At 35.6% G+C, this 20,686-nt stretch overlaps 1 protein-coding gene across 1 annotated transcript in view; it reads left to right on the top strand.

The window, feature by feature from the left end:
* LOC133524180 (zinc finger CCCH domain-containing protein 13) overlaps positions 1-20,686 on the top strand; it is a 155,264-nt gene that overhangs the window by 20,652 nt on the left and 113,926 nt on the right. The window contains exon 2 of the mRNA XM_061860051.1: positions 6,717-6,812. Coding sequence (XP_061716035.1) covers positions 6,732-6,812 — 81 coding nt within the window. The 5' untranslated portion in view covers positions 6,717-6,731. The remainder of the gene's footprint in view (positions 1-6,716; positions 6,813-20,686) is intronic.

The raw sequence follows: 20,686 nt of genomic DNA, 5'->3' as shown, positions 1-20,686 counted from the left end.
AAGTATTTGATTAGTAAATTGTTTTTCAAAGACTCTGTCCATTAGTTTCATATCACTAGTGGAATCCGTGAGGGGTCCTTACCAAATTATATAATTATAATCATAAGTCAATAGAATAAAAAAAAAAGATTTTAGATTTCAGTGTTTTTTTCATCCTGATATACTAAATTATTGTGTTGTTCTTGGTTATGGAATAAATGGGCTTTTTATTTATTTATTTTCTAATGGAATCCCATTGCAACTATAGGGACAATAAGGTCACCAATAAATACATATTTTGTAAAAGCGTTGTAAATAATGTAAATCGACATATTTTCAGGTGAAGTAAATGGGTAATTTAATGCCATGTTGGCTTTCGACAACGACGGATGGAAAGGATTTCGAAAACACCTTGTAAATCATAGAGAATTAAAAAAACTGACGCGCTTGTGGGTGGTCCACAAATCCTTGTCGGTCAGTTTAGATTTCTATGAAATTTTAATTGTAGCCATCCAAACAGTTGTAGTTTATGATAACTGTTAATTATAAAAGGTTGGATTGGGTTGGTAATAAAATATTATTAGTAGTTAAATGGTCATGGCTTTCCCTTCCCATGCGTCTTGTTATGTGGGTCAACTTCTCCTCGATGGTTTAGAAATTAGAAAACGCCTTTTTATGAACCAATATTTTACAGTTATAAATGAAGGGATTTCGGGATCCAACCTACAAATAATTACCTACATAAACTTAATGTATAGGCCTACGTTTTAAGTTATTAAATTTAATGAACCTGTACAAGTCTGTTAGCGGCTTAAGTAAACAGGTACCTACAATACGCACTGATGCGATAAAATGAGGTGGATGTATGGTTCTTTCCATAGGTTGTTTCCATCATCTGATGCCTGTTAAATCATAAAGACCAATTCGAGTTTTAGTTATTTAATTTGTTGCCGATATGATTACGATATGATGATTTGTTGCAGTAGTACCAAAAGTGACGTTTTTGGTTGAAGAAATATCACTTTAGACAGAGTGACACTTTGGGTGAGTTGCAAAAAAATTGTATGTCTTCTAATCTTTAATTAGTTGTGAGTTAATTGATTCCATTGTGTTACGAAAATTAACTACGTAAATTGTATTGGACTGTATTTATTGTATTGTAATTAAGTCTATAGCATGCATTAAGATAGTTTCATGCATATAACTTATACAATGCTCTCGTAAGAAGCCAGTTAGAATACAACGCTGCAATATGTGCTCCGCAGGAGGCCAAATACAACATCATGACAGAAAGGATACAAAATAAGTTTACCAGGTATAAGTATTGGAAACGTTATGGACTGTATCCTTTCTATCCGCTGATGTATCCCACACTTTTTGTGATTGGCATAGAAACTCGCAGGAATCTGGCGATTGCGTGCTACTTGCTTCGGGTTCTCCGTGGTAGTTTATTTTTTTAATACTACGTCAGTGGCAAACAAGCAGACGGCCCGCCTGATGGCAAGCAGTCTCCGTAGCCTATGTACGCCTGCAACTCGAGAGGAGTTACATGCGCGTTGCCGACCCTAAACCAGCCCCCCCCCTCGTTGAGCTCTGGCAACCGTTCCGTTCTGGCGTTGGTAGTATCTGCAACCCAGACATTTTAGAAATGGTCAAGCTGTGCGTACCTGACAGGTACACCGAACGGCGGCGGTAACCGCAGCTGCTGGCAGAGCCAACCGGCAGGACGAATCTGCTCCGTAAGGCACCTCTCAGCCGTACTATACACATTCTGAATCTCGTTGCCGACAAGACAGATCTTTTTTATTGCCCGGTGTGGGAATTGTCAAAAACGTGTTTATATGTATTGTGTTATTGTTGTATAATGTAATGGATTTAAAATTAATTTGAAATTATTGTGTAATGTAATATTGTAACCTAAATTGACATTATTGTGTATGGTGGGATTGTAATATATATATATAATTTTTTTATTTAAATTATTTAGTTAAGTAGTAATAAGGATTATTTAATTTAAGGCGCTATTGTATTAGGGTTTACGTGTAAAGATAGTTGCTGTATTTAATACAAATAAAATAAAATAAAAATAAACTTAAATGGAAAAAGCTTCATTTTCGTAACAGAATGGAATTATATTAGTGCAATTCACCCAGATCATTATCATATCTGAAACAGATCGAATAGTTAAGAGTCGAATTGGCTTGTTTGAAGCGTCTTTGATTTTCTACACTATCTTGTCGGTCTGTAGGTTTTGGCACGATTCGCTGGCAAAACTTGATCATCTTCAATTAATACGTATGGTTGGTTCATAGTTTCATACTAGACATAATAGAGACGTGTGTGGAGGGAGGTAGGGATTTTCGTGAACGATATCCAAATGAACATGTTCCAATTTGAACAGCTGAATGTATCCGTGTGTGGTTGTGCAATGGTCAACGGTTCAACACTGCACGCACACGCCACAGATGCGTCACCTCTCATTAATTTCATCATTACGTGTCTTCAAGGAAATAATCAATAGACGTGGTATCAAAGGTGAACATTACATACAAACAATGTCGAAAGGCCGAGCATGTAGATTGTTGTTGCTGTTTGACCTGCAGCTATATTTGTATTGTATTTGCTATATGTGAACCTAGCGCCATGATGCAATAAATGTAGCAAAGCATACATTCTAAATCAAAATGTACATAAATAACGTTTACAGCTTTCAATTAAACTTTCACCATTTTCATCTTGCGACCAAAAATGTAACGTCGCGTTTGAAGAGTCATCTTCAGAATACAAAAATAATGTACGAATTTTCTTTAAACTTACTCATACCATCTATCTCGAATGCTGTAGTAGCATGTCTATATGGTTTTCATTTTGTTATAATTTTGTATTGAAATTCGGGCGATTTTCCGTAACTCGACGACTGGTGCCTATTTTACGTGACAGGGGGAAGAGGGGGTGGGCTAGTCCTGTCAGCCCAACTCATGTTGTCATCTTTTTAAGTTTTAAGAAAAGATCAAACATGCTGTTTCGTTTCACGTGTAATAAATAACTAAAACGCAATAAATAATAAACAATGTAAATCTCACTGAGAGGTTCACTAGCTACTAACATCTCGCCGAAGCACTTGTACCTATTTACTGACTATTTACGTATACAATCTTTGCGAATAACGTAACAATGCTAAGAGATGAGCAGTTTTTATTACCAACTTGTCTCTGCCATGACGTCAGTGTTTATCACGCCTACTGGAGCTTACATGTTTATAGATGAGACAGGCAACAAGTGGGTGACAGAGATGTATGGCACGAACAAGTTCAACAACATCAAAACAATGAACCATCGGGCGTGATTCAGTCAATATTTTACACCAAAAATTGTTCACGTTGGCAAAACTGTGATAGTTCTTAGTATATAAGTATTACATACTCGTAGAATTAAGAGTTTGGTCCCTTTTTCAGGAAATTGAGCACTTAATCTATACTCTGTATGTGTATAGTGTATACTTGTATAGTATAGTTTTTCACCTAATTGCATACTTATTACAGTTAAGGTGAAGAAATGTATACATATTTATTAACTCGATTGTAGTAGATTATTTATAATCACATCATACATCATTTTTTTATAGTCCTCGAGTTTTAATATGAGGACTTATTTACCATTCAATTTTAGGTGAACCATGAGAAGGCATTTTTAGTTAGACCATATTTCATGTAAGTAAGCAAAGTTATCAGCTTTGCACCCCCGCATATACACCTGTAAGCACGGGTGCTAAGCTAATAGTTTTGCTGACTAATAGTTTTGTCTATGGAATGAAAATCGTACGATGCATAAAAGGCGAACCTATTACCTCGCGGTTTTCTCTTCCTGCCAATCATTGTCAATTTATTTTCTAACTAGAAGAAAAGATTAACTGTTTCACAACAAATATCTCGAAATCTTCCCACCAAACCTGTTTTATCGGCAAAGGAAACTTAAAAGAAAGTTAGGACATACTAGTATATCTAAAGTGTTTTTTCATGGATAATTGAATAACTATTAATAAAACTAGTTTGTTCTTGGCTATCCAAGTATAGTCAGACTTTCTAATTCTAAAATAATGGAACTCTCAAAATTATGAATTATTTGGCTTAAAGCCCCGTAGGTTTGTGTTCTTCTCTTACTCTCACTGAGCATAAGCGTGAGCGAGATGGATTTGTATTTTAATTTGTTGTAAGTTTTAAATAAAAAGAAATAAGTAATCGCTGAGTTCCTTCAAAAATAGAATTGCGCATTTTTAGAAGCAATTTCCATAACATATATTAATTAAACTTTTGTGCATAAACTGTTACAAATTTTTAAAGTCCGTTTTAGAATTTACGAACATAGGTCGTAATTTTTTTCTGTCGATCGAATTCTATTCTAATTGTGGAAGTTCCTAGAAAAATACTTAGGATTGCTAATTAAATATTTGGCAACCGTATTGTTATCTAAAAAGGTGGTATGATTTTTAAAGCTCTGCTCTTTGAATCTACGGCACCTTAACACATATATATTGAAGGCCAATACATTGCAGGTATCGCTTGCGCTATACAATACTACACATTCGTAAAAAAAGATTAGCGCAACGCGAAGTACTACGCGGGGAGCCCAAGAAACCGCGATGCATTACCTGCGCATGCAGTGCAGTTCGGCCTTTAATTTGAATAAAAAAATGCGTTTTATTACGAATAGTATACGTCACAATACATAATGTGTTTTGTGGTACACGTGGCGTTACGATGACCGATTGTCACCTTGGATACACTACGCCCCTTGTAATGAAAATATACTTAAAAACAATAAATATGGGGCACTTTGTATGAAATAGAATAAAAGCATATTTATTGTATATCTTTTTGTTACAAGTTTTTACTTAGCGAGCGTGTGTGATAATTACCTACATTTTTATGTCCTTAATATCTAGTAATTTAATCGATGTGTTGGTATATTTAAAATATTAAGTTATGGAAGAATTCAGAATTCATTCAAAACAAAGAAGCCCTAGAAGGGACTTTATGCTTGCTGACACGTTTACCCCTCCCTAGGTTATTTATATGTTTTATGTATGTTCACCGATCCGTCCAATTTCAGTAAGTAATTCTTTTTTTGTTGGAACGGAGGTACCTCCAAGGTGGTCCCATAATAACCTGGTTCTGATCTAATGGTGGGGTCCATGAGGCATTGAGGGAACTCCGTAATTTTTAGAGGGTCGTATTCCGACACCAAAAAAAAGTGTAAAAATCGAGGATTTTCTTTATTTTTCTCCTCTCCTCCTCCTTGTATCCTCTGTTTGTATCAAGTTTACTACGAAATTGTCAAGCGTGGTTCGCCGTGTCAGTACTCGTTAGTCATGCGTCTCCGTATGGTAATGTGTGTTTGTACAGCCGACACTTGGTCGCCATCGTGCAAGGTCATACGTTTTGTATCGATGTTTTTAAGTGTATGTACTCGTAGAAGTGTCACTAATCGGTGTATCGAGAATTAGTGACACTTCGCTATAAAAATATTATAATTTAGCTGGGGTACTTGTTTTTAATACCCCACAATATACAGGGTATAATTTTTTAGGTGATACAAGAATATGTACGCGATTATATTAATTTCTATTTTTTTTTTATACAACGTCGGTGGCAAACAAGCATACGGCCCGCCTGATGGTAAGCAGTCTCCGTAGCCTATGTACGCCTGCAACTTCAGAGGAGTTACAGGCGCGTTGCCGACACTAACACCTCCCCCCCTCGTTGAGCTCTGGTAACCTTACTCACCGGCAGGAACACACTATGAGTAGGGTCTAGTGTTATTTGACCGCGGTTTTGTGTGTGTGTTGGTGTGTTTTGTGCGGTATATTGTGTGTATGATCAACTTTTGCTATAGAAACAACTTTAAAATCACAAAAGAACCTGAGCTCCTTATACAAATCGTGTCGATGTGTCGAATCGAACTTCAGTATGGAGCACCTGATATTTTTTTGTGATTTTAGGGTTGCTCTTATATATAAATATATATATACAGGATGATTCAGGAGACGTGAGCAGGATCAAGCCTGCATATTCGGTAAATTATCAGCAACTGTTTCGTACAAGTATTTGTGAGATTAACGTTAATTTAATTTTTACTATTCAAAAAAAAAAGAGTTTTATTTTATTTACGATATTTATGGTCACCCTCTTTGTTTTATTCATAATAAGTGACAAATTGAGTGTCATCGGAGTGTGGTTACTTTTATAAAATCGTATCTCACTCAAGTGTGACATTTTATTTTCTTCATAATCAAAGTGCTGTCATAACGGTTCAAGAGGTTTTATCTTTCTTAATTAAGTGTTGTAGGGTGTCCATGATTGTAGATAATCAAATTTGTCCTTAAGAAAAAGTTAAATAACAGATAAAAAGCGTGATTGTTTTACTTAAATATGATGGTGAACGATTCATTAACATTTACTGATTGTGTAGGCTTAGTCCAGCTCACGTCTCACGAATCACCCTGTATATCTTAAAAGTTGCTCACAGTAACGAGTACTGTCGCTTAATATATCACCTAAAAATTACCCGTATACCATATTTTCCCACAATGGTTTTCTTCACCAGTTTACAAAAAAAAAATATTATACTGGTATATTAATCATTTTGTCTAAATCCAGAATAAGACATTAGGTAAATTTTAGTTCATGTTTATGGGCAGCTAATGCATCTGATATTAATGAATGCGTTTCTCATTCCAGGTGTGATGCGCTGACATGCCGATAACAGCCCTGTCGCACGAGACGCCCCCCGCGTCGCCCCTGCACCCCGCCACCTACGAAGAGGTCCTAGCCACCGTATGTACCGACTCTACTTTTCCAACGGCTGATTCACCACCATTTGATGGACTGACAAATGGCGATCAGCAGTGAATTATGACCCTTCCAACTAAAAAAAAAAGAAACCTTTTAACGGTGATACAGAACGTTTTAGACAGCTCCAAAACTCCGGAGGCAACTAATTTTAAGGCGTTCTTCCTTTACGATGATAACTATCACTAATTAGCTATTGCTGCCTCTGCTGGACAGATCACAGCCCCGCCGCACGTAACGGCTCCTGCGTCGTCTCTGCACCCTATATTTGCAATTTATGAATGATTTCTTTCATAACTTGTCTATGCACTTTTGAACCCTACTGTACAATAACCGCGTATAAAAATGGTCAGCGTAAGTTAAGTAAAATGCACTTAAGTTTATTGTATCCGTCAACTACATGTGTAAATCTATTAGGTATTTTAAAGTAATTATCAAGGAACTTTAAAGTGTGTCTAATATATGAAACTAAATAAATTAGACAGATTTGATCCTAGGGATGCGCGATGCTCTGCAGGATTACTTAGGCCAGCTAAATTTAGTACGTATCTGTCTGTCAATTATTAAGTCAAATCATATTTAACCCTGTACAATGTAGACACGTTTCATCTTTAGGACAGATTATTACCTTTTACGCCTACAGCACCTAAAGCACTTGTTAAGCGGCATCTATTGTAGCGCGTTGCGCAACCGCCGCCCGCTATATTTTGCCGCGAGGCAGAGGGCCTACCGCAAGCGCAAACCACTTCGTTCGCTCGTTCTTCTATTTGCCTCTTTTGCTCTTGCACGCTCGAGCGAGAGAGAGACACATAAAGAAATTTAGAATTTCGATTTTTGCGGTAGATCCGCAGTACTGCTCCAACTTAAAATACGAATACATTAGCAGCTAGTGATTATTTAACTACGGATGCCTGAGACGAAGCAAGTAAAAGCTCACGCCAGGAAGTTACAGTCCTCCAGACCTGAAAATTGAATGCAAAATTAGAGGATAACTAATTAACAAGCTATTTTGGCTCAGTGACCCAAAAACAATCTTGGTTTCGAAACGAGAACCGAACCAGTCCCGATCCAGCTGCAATTCGCTAGTTAGGTCACCTACTCAGATAGGGAGAGGATCGGGCTGTCAAGAGTGCGTTCTTAGGATGACAGACTGGTGACCGTCCAGTGGGTCACCCCGGGTCTCGCTGGGAAGACAGTGTGGCGGCGGATCTGCTTCAGCTCAGCGTCAGTAACTGGGAGGAAAATTAGGGGATGTTCAGTAAAATTATTCAAAACATTATGTCATATCATCTCTGTCTGTCATACTTATTAGAAAATAAACTATTCTTATTCTTTCTAATATCAATATACACTAGTCGGTTCTACCAGCTATACTCATATCCCTCACGAAGCCCCATGAATTCGCATCTTTGTTTATTTTTTGTTTTAACTGAATGGAAGACGTTTCTCTCTCACTATGCACTCATCCAGTCAACTATCAAAATAACTTTGTAATCAGTGGAAATTTTGTATAAAAATATTTGGGTAGTTATTTTATTAGATCCAATTCAATGTTTACTTCAGTGCCAACTGCCAATAAGTAGGCATGTAACTGTCGTCACGCATGCTAATTGGCGAAGATGTACAAAGTGCGTCTAGTAATAGCATGCTGGTTTCCAAGTTTTCCTACACAAATTTGCAATGCAAATCTTATCACCTTGGCATGTGATTTTCTGATTGTATAAGTATTGCCGAATTCACATACTGCTCCGCAGTAGCATCGCTCGCGCGGCATAGGACTATGTGAATGGCTATTATAAGTCAAACGGATACTATTCACCTGCATACAATAGCTTAGTGGCTTAGTGCAGCTCTCTGCTTCCGACGTGTGGCCTTCTCGCGCGAAACGATTACGAATAAATACGAATAAAAAAGCAAAAATTGTGTTTGTGTATTAGTGACTTGGATGTGCAGTGATTATGCAGTGCACTTTGGATTGGTTCAGTTCATAAGCAATAAGTATATCGAAACAAGCAAACAGTTAGGTAGAGACAAACAGAAGATCGTGTTTTATCATTTAATACCTAAGTAGTTATGCGATTAATTGACTAATGATAATCTAGTTGTCCTAGTTTAACGGCCTACATTGCTGGCCGTCAAACTAAGAGTCCTGTAAATCAATGTGATCTGTAGCTCTGGATGTGCACGTCTTTAAGTAACATTTATAAATAACTTTTCAATCTTGTGCTCATAAAACGATCATAAAATAAATACTGGGTGACTGTAAAATGGTATGGCAAAAGAAGGAATTTTAAGAAATCTAATACAAAGAATACTTTTTTTTTATTCCATTGACTTCTGCAGTTAGATATAAGTAGGGCTTTTATGAAAACACGGAGTTTTGAAAAGCAAAAATATAAAAATAGTTGAGCGGATAGCTTTGGATTTGATGGATATCATCTTAAATTATATAATATAATAAATGCATTGGCTATTTAGCATTTAAGGCAAATCTAAGAAATCATGTATTGATAATTTACCTGTTTGCCTTGCATCCATATTTCTGTAGGTAAATAAATCCTCTCGAATTTCGATTCGTATTAAATAGTATAGCGATAAAAGTATAGCGCAATCGTGATATTCGCAATATAGTAAAAATTAATATTACTTTCATTCGTCATACATATACGTAGTGATGAAAATCATCTTTTCACGTCAGCAGCTCGAACAAGGGTAATTTGCTGCTCAAAAACAGTGAGCAAAACCGCATTTTGCTCACTGAGTGAGACAAAATAACATTCAAGTGACCTTCATATTCGAATGTCATTTCAACGTGCGGGGCCTAATACAAGTTCGAAGTATTTGGATTCTATTGTCTTTGTCCCTTTCAAGTCATTAGCAAAAAGAAAGAGACAAAAAAAGTGCATACGTAATTCAACGATATATTGACGGTTTATAATAGACCCCCGAAATAAGTCAGACCGCATCGTTCCAAAACACCCTACGAGTCTTTATTCGTAATAATTAATTAAAGAAATAAAAGTTTAAAATTTAACAAAAATACCATATTTTACGTATTTTATTATACAATCAAAACAAGGTACTTATACAAATTTACGCAATTGTTACGCAGTAAATAATTCTACTTAACGACTTTTAACGATCTCTACTATAGTTGACAAATAGTAGTATCCGCAATTCAGACCGTATCTTACAAAGTTTTTTTTAACAAAAAAAAGTTGACGATTGATCTGTCAATTGATGTTCGTTAATTCATTATTTTCGTATCATTTTATTGAAATTTCTTTCGTTTTGTTTTATTGCGGTAATTAAAGTTAGTTGTTAGAATACCTTCAGAAAACATGAGTGAAATAGTGATGAAGACGGATTACATTTTTTCAGGTTGTATTTTTGATGGCTGACTGACGTAAAATTTTTTGTGTACTACACGAGATCAAAGTTATTAACATCTCGTGCGCTTTTGCGTCCCTTACTACGCTCAAGATTCTAAATTAGATTAGATATTATAGAATTTTTCTATTCTATTCTATAAAATCTATTATTTTGCTTGCACGGGACTCAAAGCAAGCACTCGAAGAAATATCAAACTTTGCTTTCTTGTTGTACAAATAACTATTGCTTTATTAGTTTATCAACATATTTATAGTTGTTACCGCATATTACTCATCAAAGGGCAATTAAATATCTATTTGTGCTGCAAAACCTTTATTCTAGCTTGCATGTGTAACGCGATGATTTTAACAGAACCTTGAAAATACCTATTAATTCGCAATCTAATTATTAAAATTGCCTCTAACTACATCATTCAACTATGAACGAGTCTCACGAGACGCAAAAATTCAATCATGTCATTATACTATTCATTGTTTCGAGCTACCAGTTAATTTAGTTATGAAAGAACGAAACGGCAAGTGATGAAGGTGTCAGTTTACCTATTAATGGTGTAACTTTAGTATTGTTTAAGAGGAAAAACCTCATACGATTTACATGTGCGGTGTTATTTCCGCTGTGGAGCGGTGGAGTAAATTCCGCTGAAACGGTGTATATAATTTCGATATAGTGATGCTTTCCATTTTTCCTTTAATCTAAAAAGTTATTGTTAGTTAACAGATGTATATAATTTAAGAGGGTAGAACAGCTTTTTGAATCTAACGATATAACGGTATTTTTTTCTATGAAATTCCATTTCGGGATAAGACGGTTTCCATTAACTAAATCTTAGCAAATCACTTTGTATTTGATGTCGATCGCTTCAGCATAATATATTCTAGGTTTATTATTTTCGCTTTTTTTTAAATTATATTTTTGTTTTACAAATTTAAATATAATAAATAACATACCAAAAAATCATAGGGAATGGAAAAAATAAAAAAAAATTGTATGACGATCACGTTGTATACTTCCCTCTTAAGCCGACGAAAGCTCATATTTTTGCCAAGTAGGTACCTTTTCTACTTCGATCATCGCTTTTATTCCTTAAATACATACACCTTGTATATCCAATATGGTATTTGTCTGTATACAAGTATATGTGTAGGAATATAATATTAATTTAGAAATGGTATTTTACTGGATATTAAACTACAATTTCTAACTGCGGCCAAGGTTGGTAGTGACTGATCTATAAACGCAAACGTGGGGTTAGATTAGAAACGCAAATTTTTAAGCAAATATTGCACACATAGTTGTGTAATGATTTCAGGTTTTAAATCCATTTTAAATTAATCTTATGAAATCGTATCGGAAAGATGACTCCAAGAATCCAACACGGTGAAATCATTGCTAGATTAAAACTTGTTATACTAGTTTTGTATTAATATATTTTTTTCGTAAACTAGCTAGAATCGTCGTAATACTTAATTCATTGCCGGATGAAATACTTAAAATCCAATTCATAAAAACGTTTTAATTTTTTCATTCACCTAAGTGAAGTGGGATTCGTAATTTATAAAAGACATACATAACATAACAAGAACTTTTTTTATGTGATAGTCAGCAAACGAGCAGACCAGCCACTAGATGGGAAGCGGTTACTGTCGCCCATGGACATAAGAACCATCACAGGAGCCACTTTAGCATTGCCGACCCTTGAGAACCCTAAAACTTGGCCGAGGACCGCGAAAACTGGCGTCTATTCCACCGACAAGAGCCTTGCTCTTATACGTAAATGATGATACATGGCGTAAATAATATACTTAAACGAGCGATTTTTTTTTCTATCGAGCGCAAGTCAAAAATTCAGAATTCGAATCAATGAAGTCCCTCGAGAAAGGCCTCAAGATTATTAATTGGCAGTGGTATTGTGATTCAAACAAACGCTACGACTTTTGAAAAAAAAAAAAATTCTGAACTTAATACTGCACCTTACAGATCGAGGGACGTTTTTCTCAGACTTGTTATCGACCTTGTACAAAAAAATATTTCGGACGCTACGTAAAAAAAAACGGCCAAGAGCATGTCGGGCCAAGTCACGTCTTTTTACTAAGAACAGAAGACTTTTTGCAATAGCTTAAAAACGATATACCGATATAGATTTCGTTGAAAGTATTTATTAAACTTTTGTTTTAGGTTTATTTTTTCATATTTTTGGACGCGTGGTTCAAAAGTTAGAGACAGGGGTGGAGTGACACATTATTTTTCTAACTTGACTTTATAAAAAATGGTTCCACTAGTCTCAAAACTGCTAAAAAAATGGTTGTAGAATACCCGTATTCGTTTGAAAGACCTATCCAACGATGTCCCATAATTGGGTTAAAGCGAAAAAAATAAATTCAATTTGTATAGTCATTTTTATTTTACCGGTCTTTCGCCATGCATGATTCATGTATCCATGCCAAATTGTAGCTTTCCAGCACTAACGATCACGGAGCAAAGCTGCGGAAGGACAGACAGACTGACATAGCAAAACTATAAGGGTTCCTAGTTTACTACGGAACCCTAAAAACTAAGTTCGTTAATGTTTACAACTCTAGTAAAACAATGGTTAAATCGCATTAAGGATGTTAAAGCGGTATCGATCAGCTGTTGCGTCACGACGATTTAAGAATAGCCGGTTCACCTTGCTGCGCCGTGGGAGCGCCGTTCATGTAAATACCATACTACTGCCGCATTTCTACACCATCGGCACTGTTAGGTGAAACGTGCAGTTAACATTGATAAATCCCTTGTGAGATGTTACAGATATTAAATTGGACTGCTTAAAGTTATAATGTTAAGTTATAATAACTAGTATACCTATTTATATTACTGCTTAAAATAAAGATGAATGGATGGATATAAATAAACTGAAATAAATGTCATATACTAAGAAAAAGTGACCAAGGCCACCAGTGCCGCAGGCTGGCATCGAACCAGCATCCTCTGCTAGCGCGGCAGGTGCCTGAGCCTCGGCCACCGGGGTCACGGCAGCATTGGTCGAATTTTTCCAAGTATATGCATTTCTTACTGAAGGCTTTCGGCGCCCGCTTACTCTACTTTACTTAGGATACTGTACTTTTTCTTAGTATATGACATTTATTTCAGTTTATAATTTATATAGTAGTGTTTCTACTTGAAATAAAAACAAATTAAAATATTTTCTAAAAATAGTTTAATTTGATCTAATACTTCTAATAGTATGGATATAAATAGCTACCTAGTTATATTAAAATTGTTGGGTACCTTTGGGTTTAAATCAATATCTTTCACAGATGTGTCAAATTGTTAAACGGTTATAATAAAATTACTGTTTGATAGCTTTCAATAAATATTTAAAAAAATTACAAAATGGATAAAAAAACAATGCACAATGTGTTATAAATAAACCGTGGACAATAGATACTTATCTATTGTTTACGGATTTCCAAACAATAAAAAAAATAGATATCAAATAAAAACAATAAAAACATTAATGATCAATAAATTCAAGCAATATGAATAACAATTTCATGATTAACACACAAAATTATTGTTGATGTCGCCGCGTTTTCAAGGTGTGAAATATTTAAATTCGAGATACGACGCTTGACGTATTCATTGTATATTTATAAGACTCATTTGGCATTGTTGGAATGGGCTCACGGTAACTTACATACTTGCATACAGATTTCTGCGTTACTAAGAAAACTATACTTTTTAACTAACTGAGAAGTATAAAATTAATCTTCAGTATCGTCACCTTAAAAAACACGTTAATATTATTATTAATAAGAAGATCTAAAGTGTTTGCTCTATTGATGACGACAAAACGCTTAGCGGAAAACGATAACGATCCCTATATATTACACAAGCATGGCATAATTGTATTGACTATTAAGTAACGTACGGCGGCTATCACACAAATCAGTCAAGGCAGTGTTATTGTAAGTGGCTGGCGTATCGCGTTTCAGGCCACAGTGACTCACGGACAGGCGATCCTCAGACCAAGGTGATTGTACCTGCTGCTGTTATGTTGCTACTTGCTAGTGTCATGCGAGTCGTTAGTCTCGAATTACTATTGATAAGTGTCTTGATAATTTTGAACGCCTGAGGCCGGGTCTTGGCGCCAAACGTCAGCTCCGAAAAACTCGGCCCAAGCCCTTCTACATACAACGCATCTGGACAGCTCTTCTGTGTTTCGTGTAGCCGGACGTTCAAAAACAAATTTTAAAACAATTGAAATTACCTTTTTTGAAAACAAACGAAAAATTTTATTTGACTATTGTTGTCACGTTTCAAATGTTGGTAACGCTACTGTACGTTGGTATCTGAAATAAAAATAAATGACCAGTCTACACATATAGGTATAATTAAAGAACATTACAACCATGTTTTATGTAAGTAACGCTACTCATAACAATAGTCAATATTCCTAAATAGGTACTTATCACAAAAGTAGAGCAGTATGTACCTACATATTTGTAGTAGTCAAAGCAATAGGTCCATTGCATAACCACGATCCGCGTAACGGTCCTTGCGTAGGCATACGCATCCTTACCTCATTTATGTTAAACAAGCCACGAAAAACAATAAACAGAACCTACACGTAATAACGTACGCATATTAAAGTCATTCCTGCAAATGGTTACGTCGGTTAAACAAAGCTTCGACGTCTCTTGACATAAAATGATGTATCGTTATCGAATATTCAAAGCGGTTACAACCTTTTACATAAATTGTACATTGAATAATGATCACGTAATTTCAATACGTTAAATTATGCAGCGATGCATTGCCGTGCTATTAGGTGGTCAAATGTTTGTGTCCTTAATGCATGGTAATAAGGTTGAACTATTTGAAGATGAGTATTTGCTAATTTGCGTGGATAACCACTCGCATGCAAATGGAACACCAATGCAAGTTTTAATTCCTATTTGGGATTTGATTTCACGCTTGTGATTATTCAATGCGTATCTGAATTAGCGTAATTCTGATAAGAATAACCATATAACAATGTTTATGGGAGATAGTTCAATTATTGTCTTTATAACTTTGCGAGTCAAATTGAGAAAATGGCTAGATTTTTTTTAACGAATGTGTCGTAATCTATTAGATTAGTCAATAGGGTTTGTAAGCTTGTAAAAAAAACTTTATAAGATACTGTCCGAATTGCGGATACTACTTTTGTCAACTATAGGCGTGGTTGTTAAAAGTAAATGTATTTACTTTGCGTAACAATTGCGTCAATTTTTATACGTTCATTGTTTTTATTGTATAATAAAATACGTAAAATATGGTGTTTTTATTTAATTTTAAATTTTAGTTCCTTAATTCATTACTACGAATGAAGACTCGGGTGTTTTGGAAAAATGCGGTCTTACTTATTTCGGGGGTCTATTATTAACCGTCAATAAACCGTTGAATTACGTGTGAACTTTTTTGTCTATTTCTTTATGCTAATGACATGAAAGGGACAAAGACAATAGAATCCAAATATTTCGAACTTGTATTAGGCCCCGCACGTTGAAATGACATTCGAATATAAATGTCACTTGAATGTTATTTTGTTTCACTCAGTGAGCAAAATGCGACTTTGCTCACTGTTTTTAAGCAGCAAATTACCCTTGTTCGAGCTGCTGACGTGAAAAACATATTGACATCCATCAAAGTGACAAAAGGGCTACTCATGAAACTCATCTTTAAAATAAACAGTTGTGATGTTTTACGCAAAGAATTGATTTTGAATATCTAATACCAACAACAACGCATATTCTTAATACATATTGAACTTGGCTCTCATTTCACATTTGTTTTTGATGTGATATCATTACTTTTTGTCATAGTGTTGTGTTCCTGCCGGTGAGTAAGGTTGCCAGAGCTCAACGAGGGGGGGCGGGTTTAGGGTTGGCAACGCGCATGTAACTCCTCTGGAGTTGCAGGCGTACATAGGCTACAGAGACTGCTTACCATCAGGCGGGCCGTATGCTTGTTTGCCACCGACGTAGTATAATTTTTTTTTATTAGTATTAATCATTGTTGATTTCGAAATTAAAATTCATTTTTGCATTTACAAATTCGATGGGATCGATGGAAAATATTACAAATCGTAAAAAAACACTGTATTATCTTAGGTCCGTAACCACACAATTGCCCAGATGGATGCCAAATTTCAACTTGCTAGGTCATCTGGAAGTGGGTTAGGTTTTTGATGTTAGGTGAGAAAAATCCCGATTTTGAGATGTTCGTATCTAAAGTAATATCAGTATTATTAGTAAAATAGGTGGTTATATTATAGGTATTTTTGAGAAATATTGGTTATCACACAAGAGTTGTCATGAATTTCATAAGTGTAATTTAGTCATCGTTAAAGAAATACAAGAAGTTTAGTATTGTTTACGTTGGACAAAGCATCCCGAACAAGTGAACGGCCTTGCTGAAGGGTCAGGCCGGTCAGCGGGCCACTTTGCTTACAATGCGCCAGCGCCGGCGCTGCGCCACTCTCGATTTCATACGCCACAAATGGTTCAATCGTTCTATGAGGGCATTAGTACTCGTAGGTACTTACTATACTCGTACAGGCTGCAGTAATGCCATCTTTTAGAGTTTCGTAGTCAACTAAGAATAAGAGATCCTAATTCCGCCATGTCCGTCTGCATGTCTGTCTGTCTGTCTGTCTGAGGCTTTGCTCCGTGATCGTCAGTGCCAGAAAGCTGCAATTTGGCAAAAAAAAACTCATTTATTAGGGTACCTCGCCTACACTTAAAGTGCGGATGAAATTTATTTTCATCCCTATGCACGGCCGTCTTCTTGTTTTATTCCCGAAGGGTTTTAGGTTTTAGTAAGTATTTGACGTTGAGCTTACTTTGTAAATGGTTTGATATTTAACGTTCTTTTAATACAAATATCAGAATTTCCTAATCGTTCTCTCAATCTCTCATTTAAGTGAGTTTTTGTTGTGATCCTGTGGGGAATAAGAGCATTCTTTATTCTGGCCTTTGTATCATCTTTTAAATTTAAACTTAATTAATAGGTATAAAGATAAGTTCGTGTGATTTCAACAATATAATACCTATGACACGGGATAATTAACATGGGTACTAACAACATAACTACTGTTAAAAGCAATGCATTTATCAGGTGCCAGAACAAATATGTATATATTTGTTCTTATGAATTCTCGATATTTCAGTACAGTTACAAATGTCATATTTACGGAGTGACCAATATGCTGCGAGTTCGAATTGTGGTTTACCCACACATCGCTACACCTTATAAAACAAAGTCTCCCGCTGCGTCGGTCTGTTTGTATGTATGTATGTTCGAGATAAACTCAAAAACGACTGAACGGATTTTCATGCAGTTTTCACTTATTAATAGAGAGATTCTTGAGGAATTCTTTCTTAAGGTTTTGCGTAACCCGGGGTCGCTAGTCATAGTGATAATGATAAAACAAACTTCTTTAGGATTCGGATTTTTGTACACACGTTGCCATTGCAATTACTATCATAGTTTACGATAGACAATATCTATTAATGCTTTATTTACCTTGGTAAATATGTACATCATTTTAATAATCGGTTTTAGTAATATAGTCAGCATCAAAAGTAGCGGATGAAACAACGCGCCAAAAGTATCTGATATTCCGGATAACTTTTCCAATTATAGATAAATTTCTAAAATTCGGGTCCAACGGTATATCTTTTACAGTCTTAGTTGTTCTATATGAAAGACATCACTTTTTGTTAAGCTGTTACGGAATGGTAGATACTTATGAAGCGTTATTTGATCCGCTACTTTTGATGCTGACTGTACATATTACAATAAACAAAATAAAAACGTATTATTTACCTTTAGGTACCTAGATTCATTTTTGAAGATGCGGAAACAAAACAATAAGCTTAATAGCGAAATATGAATATGAAAGAAGCGCCAGCTTTTTTTGTTTTTACTATTAATCCACAACTCTCGATTTCAAAATGCTACAAATGGTTCGAACATGCTTCTAACGTTCTACGGTATTTTAACGCCTGCTTTGCGTGTTATCAATGCATCACTCTCGATTTCAAGCGCAGCAATTAGCTTATTTAAGTGGAAGTTAGGTTTTTATTGCATGGATTTAAAATAGAACTTAATTAGCTGTGAAATAAATTGCTACTTTAATGTCTGATTGTTTCGATGCTTTTAATATTGGACTAAAGGTTAGTGCAAAGAACTCTCAAATGTTAGAACAATTGTATTTTCTAATCAAAGGAATTTGATCCGTAACGTGATGCAATTCATGCAGTTCGTCAGTTTCTCTGTAAGGCACACCCAATGTCATTAACCATAATTCAATAAAAGATCGTTCATCGACATTTTGGCGGAGTCAAGGTGGTGCCATAATTTTAATTTCGTTCGCCTCCCGCTTTTGGCCCTGCCTTTATTTGGTGCGACCTTTCGGGCCAGTTTCACACAGGAGTATGAAGTCGGCCTAGGAGCTGTTTGGCAAATAAGTAATTTTTTTTTAATAACGAAAGCGGAAGTAGAACCAAGGTTGCAAACATATTCAGGTATTTTATTTGAATAATGTTGCTTAAGACGATAGTGGACAACCGCTTCTTCATACAAACGTAGGCCCTATTTTCCTCCACGGATATAGGCATTATAGAAAATAGTTTAATACAATTTAATGTATATTTACCAATTTTACCATAGCTATGCCCCTTAGTTAGTTTGACTTTTTTGATTATTATAAAATTTAGGAGCGAAAAAAGAATTCCATGCCATTTTTACTCTTGTAATATTTAACAAATCGAAAATAAAAAATCGGCCAAGAGCATGTCGAGCCATACTCAGTGTAGGGTTTTGTAGTTACCATTCTGTCAGAACAGACCATACTATTACTATTAATTAGTAAGTATCATGTACATTACAAGCATGAGAGAGTACCTTCGCAGCGCTTTGTACGTCTTTTTACTAAAAGAGAAGATTTTTTTGCAATAACTCAAAAACGGTTGGACCGATCATGTTCGCGAAACTATAGCTATGGTTAATATATTTAATAAAAATATTTTCTGTAATGTTAATATCCAAAGAGGGAAATAAAGACTACGTTTGTATGGAGAAGTTCGTTCGTCGTCGTTCCTTTTCCCCTAAAGTAGGTACTTGAAATTTTGCTTAAATATAGGGATTCAAAATATTCAGATCCAGAACCCAGCCTTCTTGGCGTATGAGAACAGTGGTGCTCGCGATATCGCAATTTAAAAATATGTGCTGATTATACTTCGTATTAATAGTATAAGTAGAAAATTTTATATGCTCTGATTATATTTTTACTAAATGTATAATAAGTGGAAAAAGTTAACTCGTGTAAACTAGGCGTTCAACTGATAAGAACATTGACAGTCGTTTTCCTTAAAGGAAACTATACCGGTACGTGTTCATTGATCGCCCGTCCACCGATAAGGCCGGCGGCCGCAAAAAGACAGTTTACGTGTGTTGTCAAACTTGTGATCTATTGCGGCCGCCCTGGTAGACGGCTACATTCCCACCGCAGTTGAGTCCAACCCTCTACTAAAGATGAAAAGGAATGACCGCGCAAGATGATGGAAAAACGTTTCCATATAAATGTGGTCTCCATTTTCCTCTTTGGATAATGACGTTGTAGAAAATATTTTTACACAGGCACAGCTATTAGGCCAATTCGAGTTTTAATTACTCTATCTGTTTCAGATATGATACTGATCTGTCAGTGTCAAAAGTGTCGTTTTTGGTTGATGAAATGTCAGATCAGTATCATATTGGAAACAGATCGAATAGGTAACTAAGACACAATTTTCCCTTCGTTTGATTATTTTATTTTACTATTATTGGAGTTTAAAATTTTGTATAGAATTTATTGTTCGCTCTTAACTTTTATAATAATAAAAAGAGACGAATGGGGCATAACTATGGTTAATATACATCAAATTGTGTAAAAATCTTTTCCAAAATGTCAATATCCAGAGAGGAAAAAGAGGATTACGTTTGTATGGAGAAGCGGTCGTACAGTCTTAAGAGCCACCCCACACTAGCGGCTTTTGAGCGTCGGCGTCTAGTCAACCTCTATGGCTGCTGCTTGACGCAACGTTGGCGCAACTGCGCAGCGACGCCATTTTCCATAGCACTGACTAGACGCCGACGCTGAAAAGACGCTAGTGCGCTAAATTGGCTATCCGATTAAAAATCCATGGTTGTTATAAATTTCGAAGTGTAAATTCATGAAATTTATTTTGAAGTAATTTAATTACTAAAAAAGTTTCTACGATAGTTAGTGCCCACAATGACTAGATCAAAGATCGCGTATGCGTGTCGGCTCGAAGAGTTTCTGAAAACCCATGAGTTTTTGAAAATCATTTAAAGAAAAGTGGCCCAAATAATCCTAAACAGACTTAGATTCGCCTTTGGGTCGAAAGGTCCGATAGTTGTCGTTTTTGTTGTAGAAA

This window comes from Cydia pomonella, chromosome 13 (assembly GCF_033807575.1).
Source record: "Cydia pomonella isolate Wapato2018A chromosome 13, ilCydPomo1, whole genome shotgun sequence".
Taxonomy (NCBI): domain Eukaryota; kingdom Metazoa; phylum Arthropoda; class Insecta; order Lepidoptera; family Tortricidae; genus Cydia; species Cydia pomonella.
The sequence above is the reverse complement of the archived record's forward strand: the minus strand, read 5'-3'. Positions and strand labels throughout refer to the sequence as shown.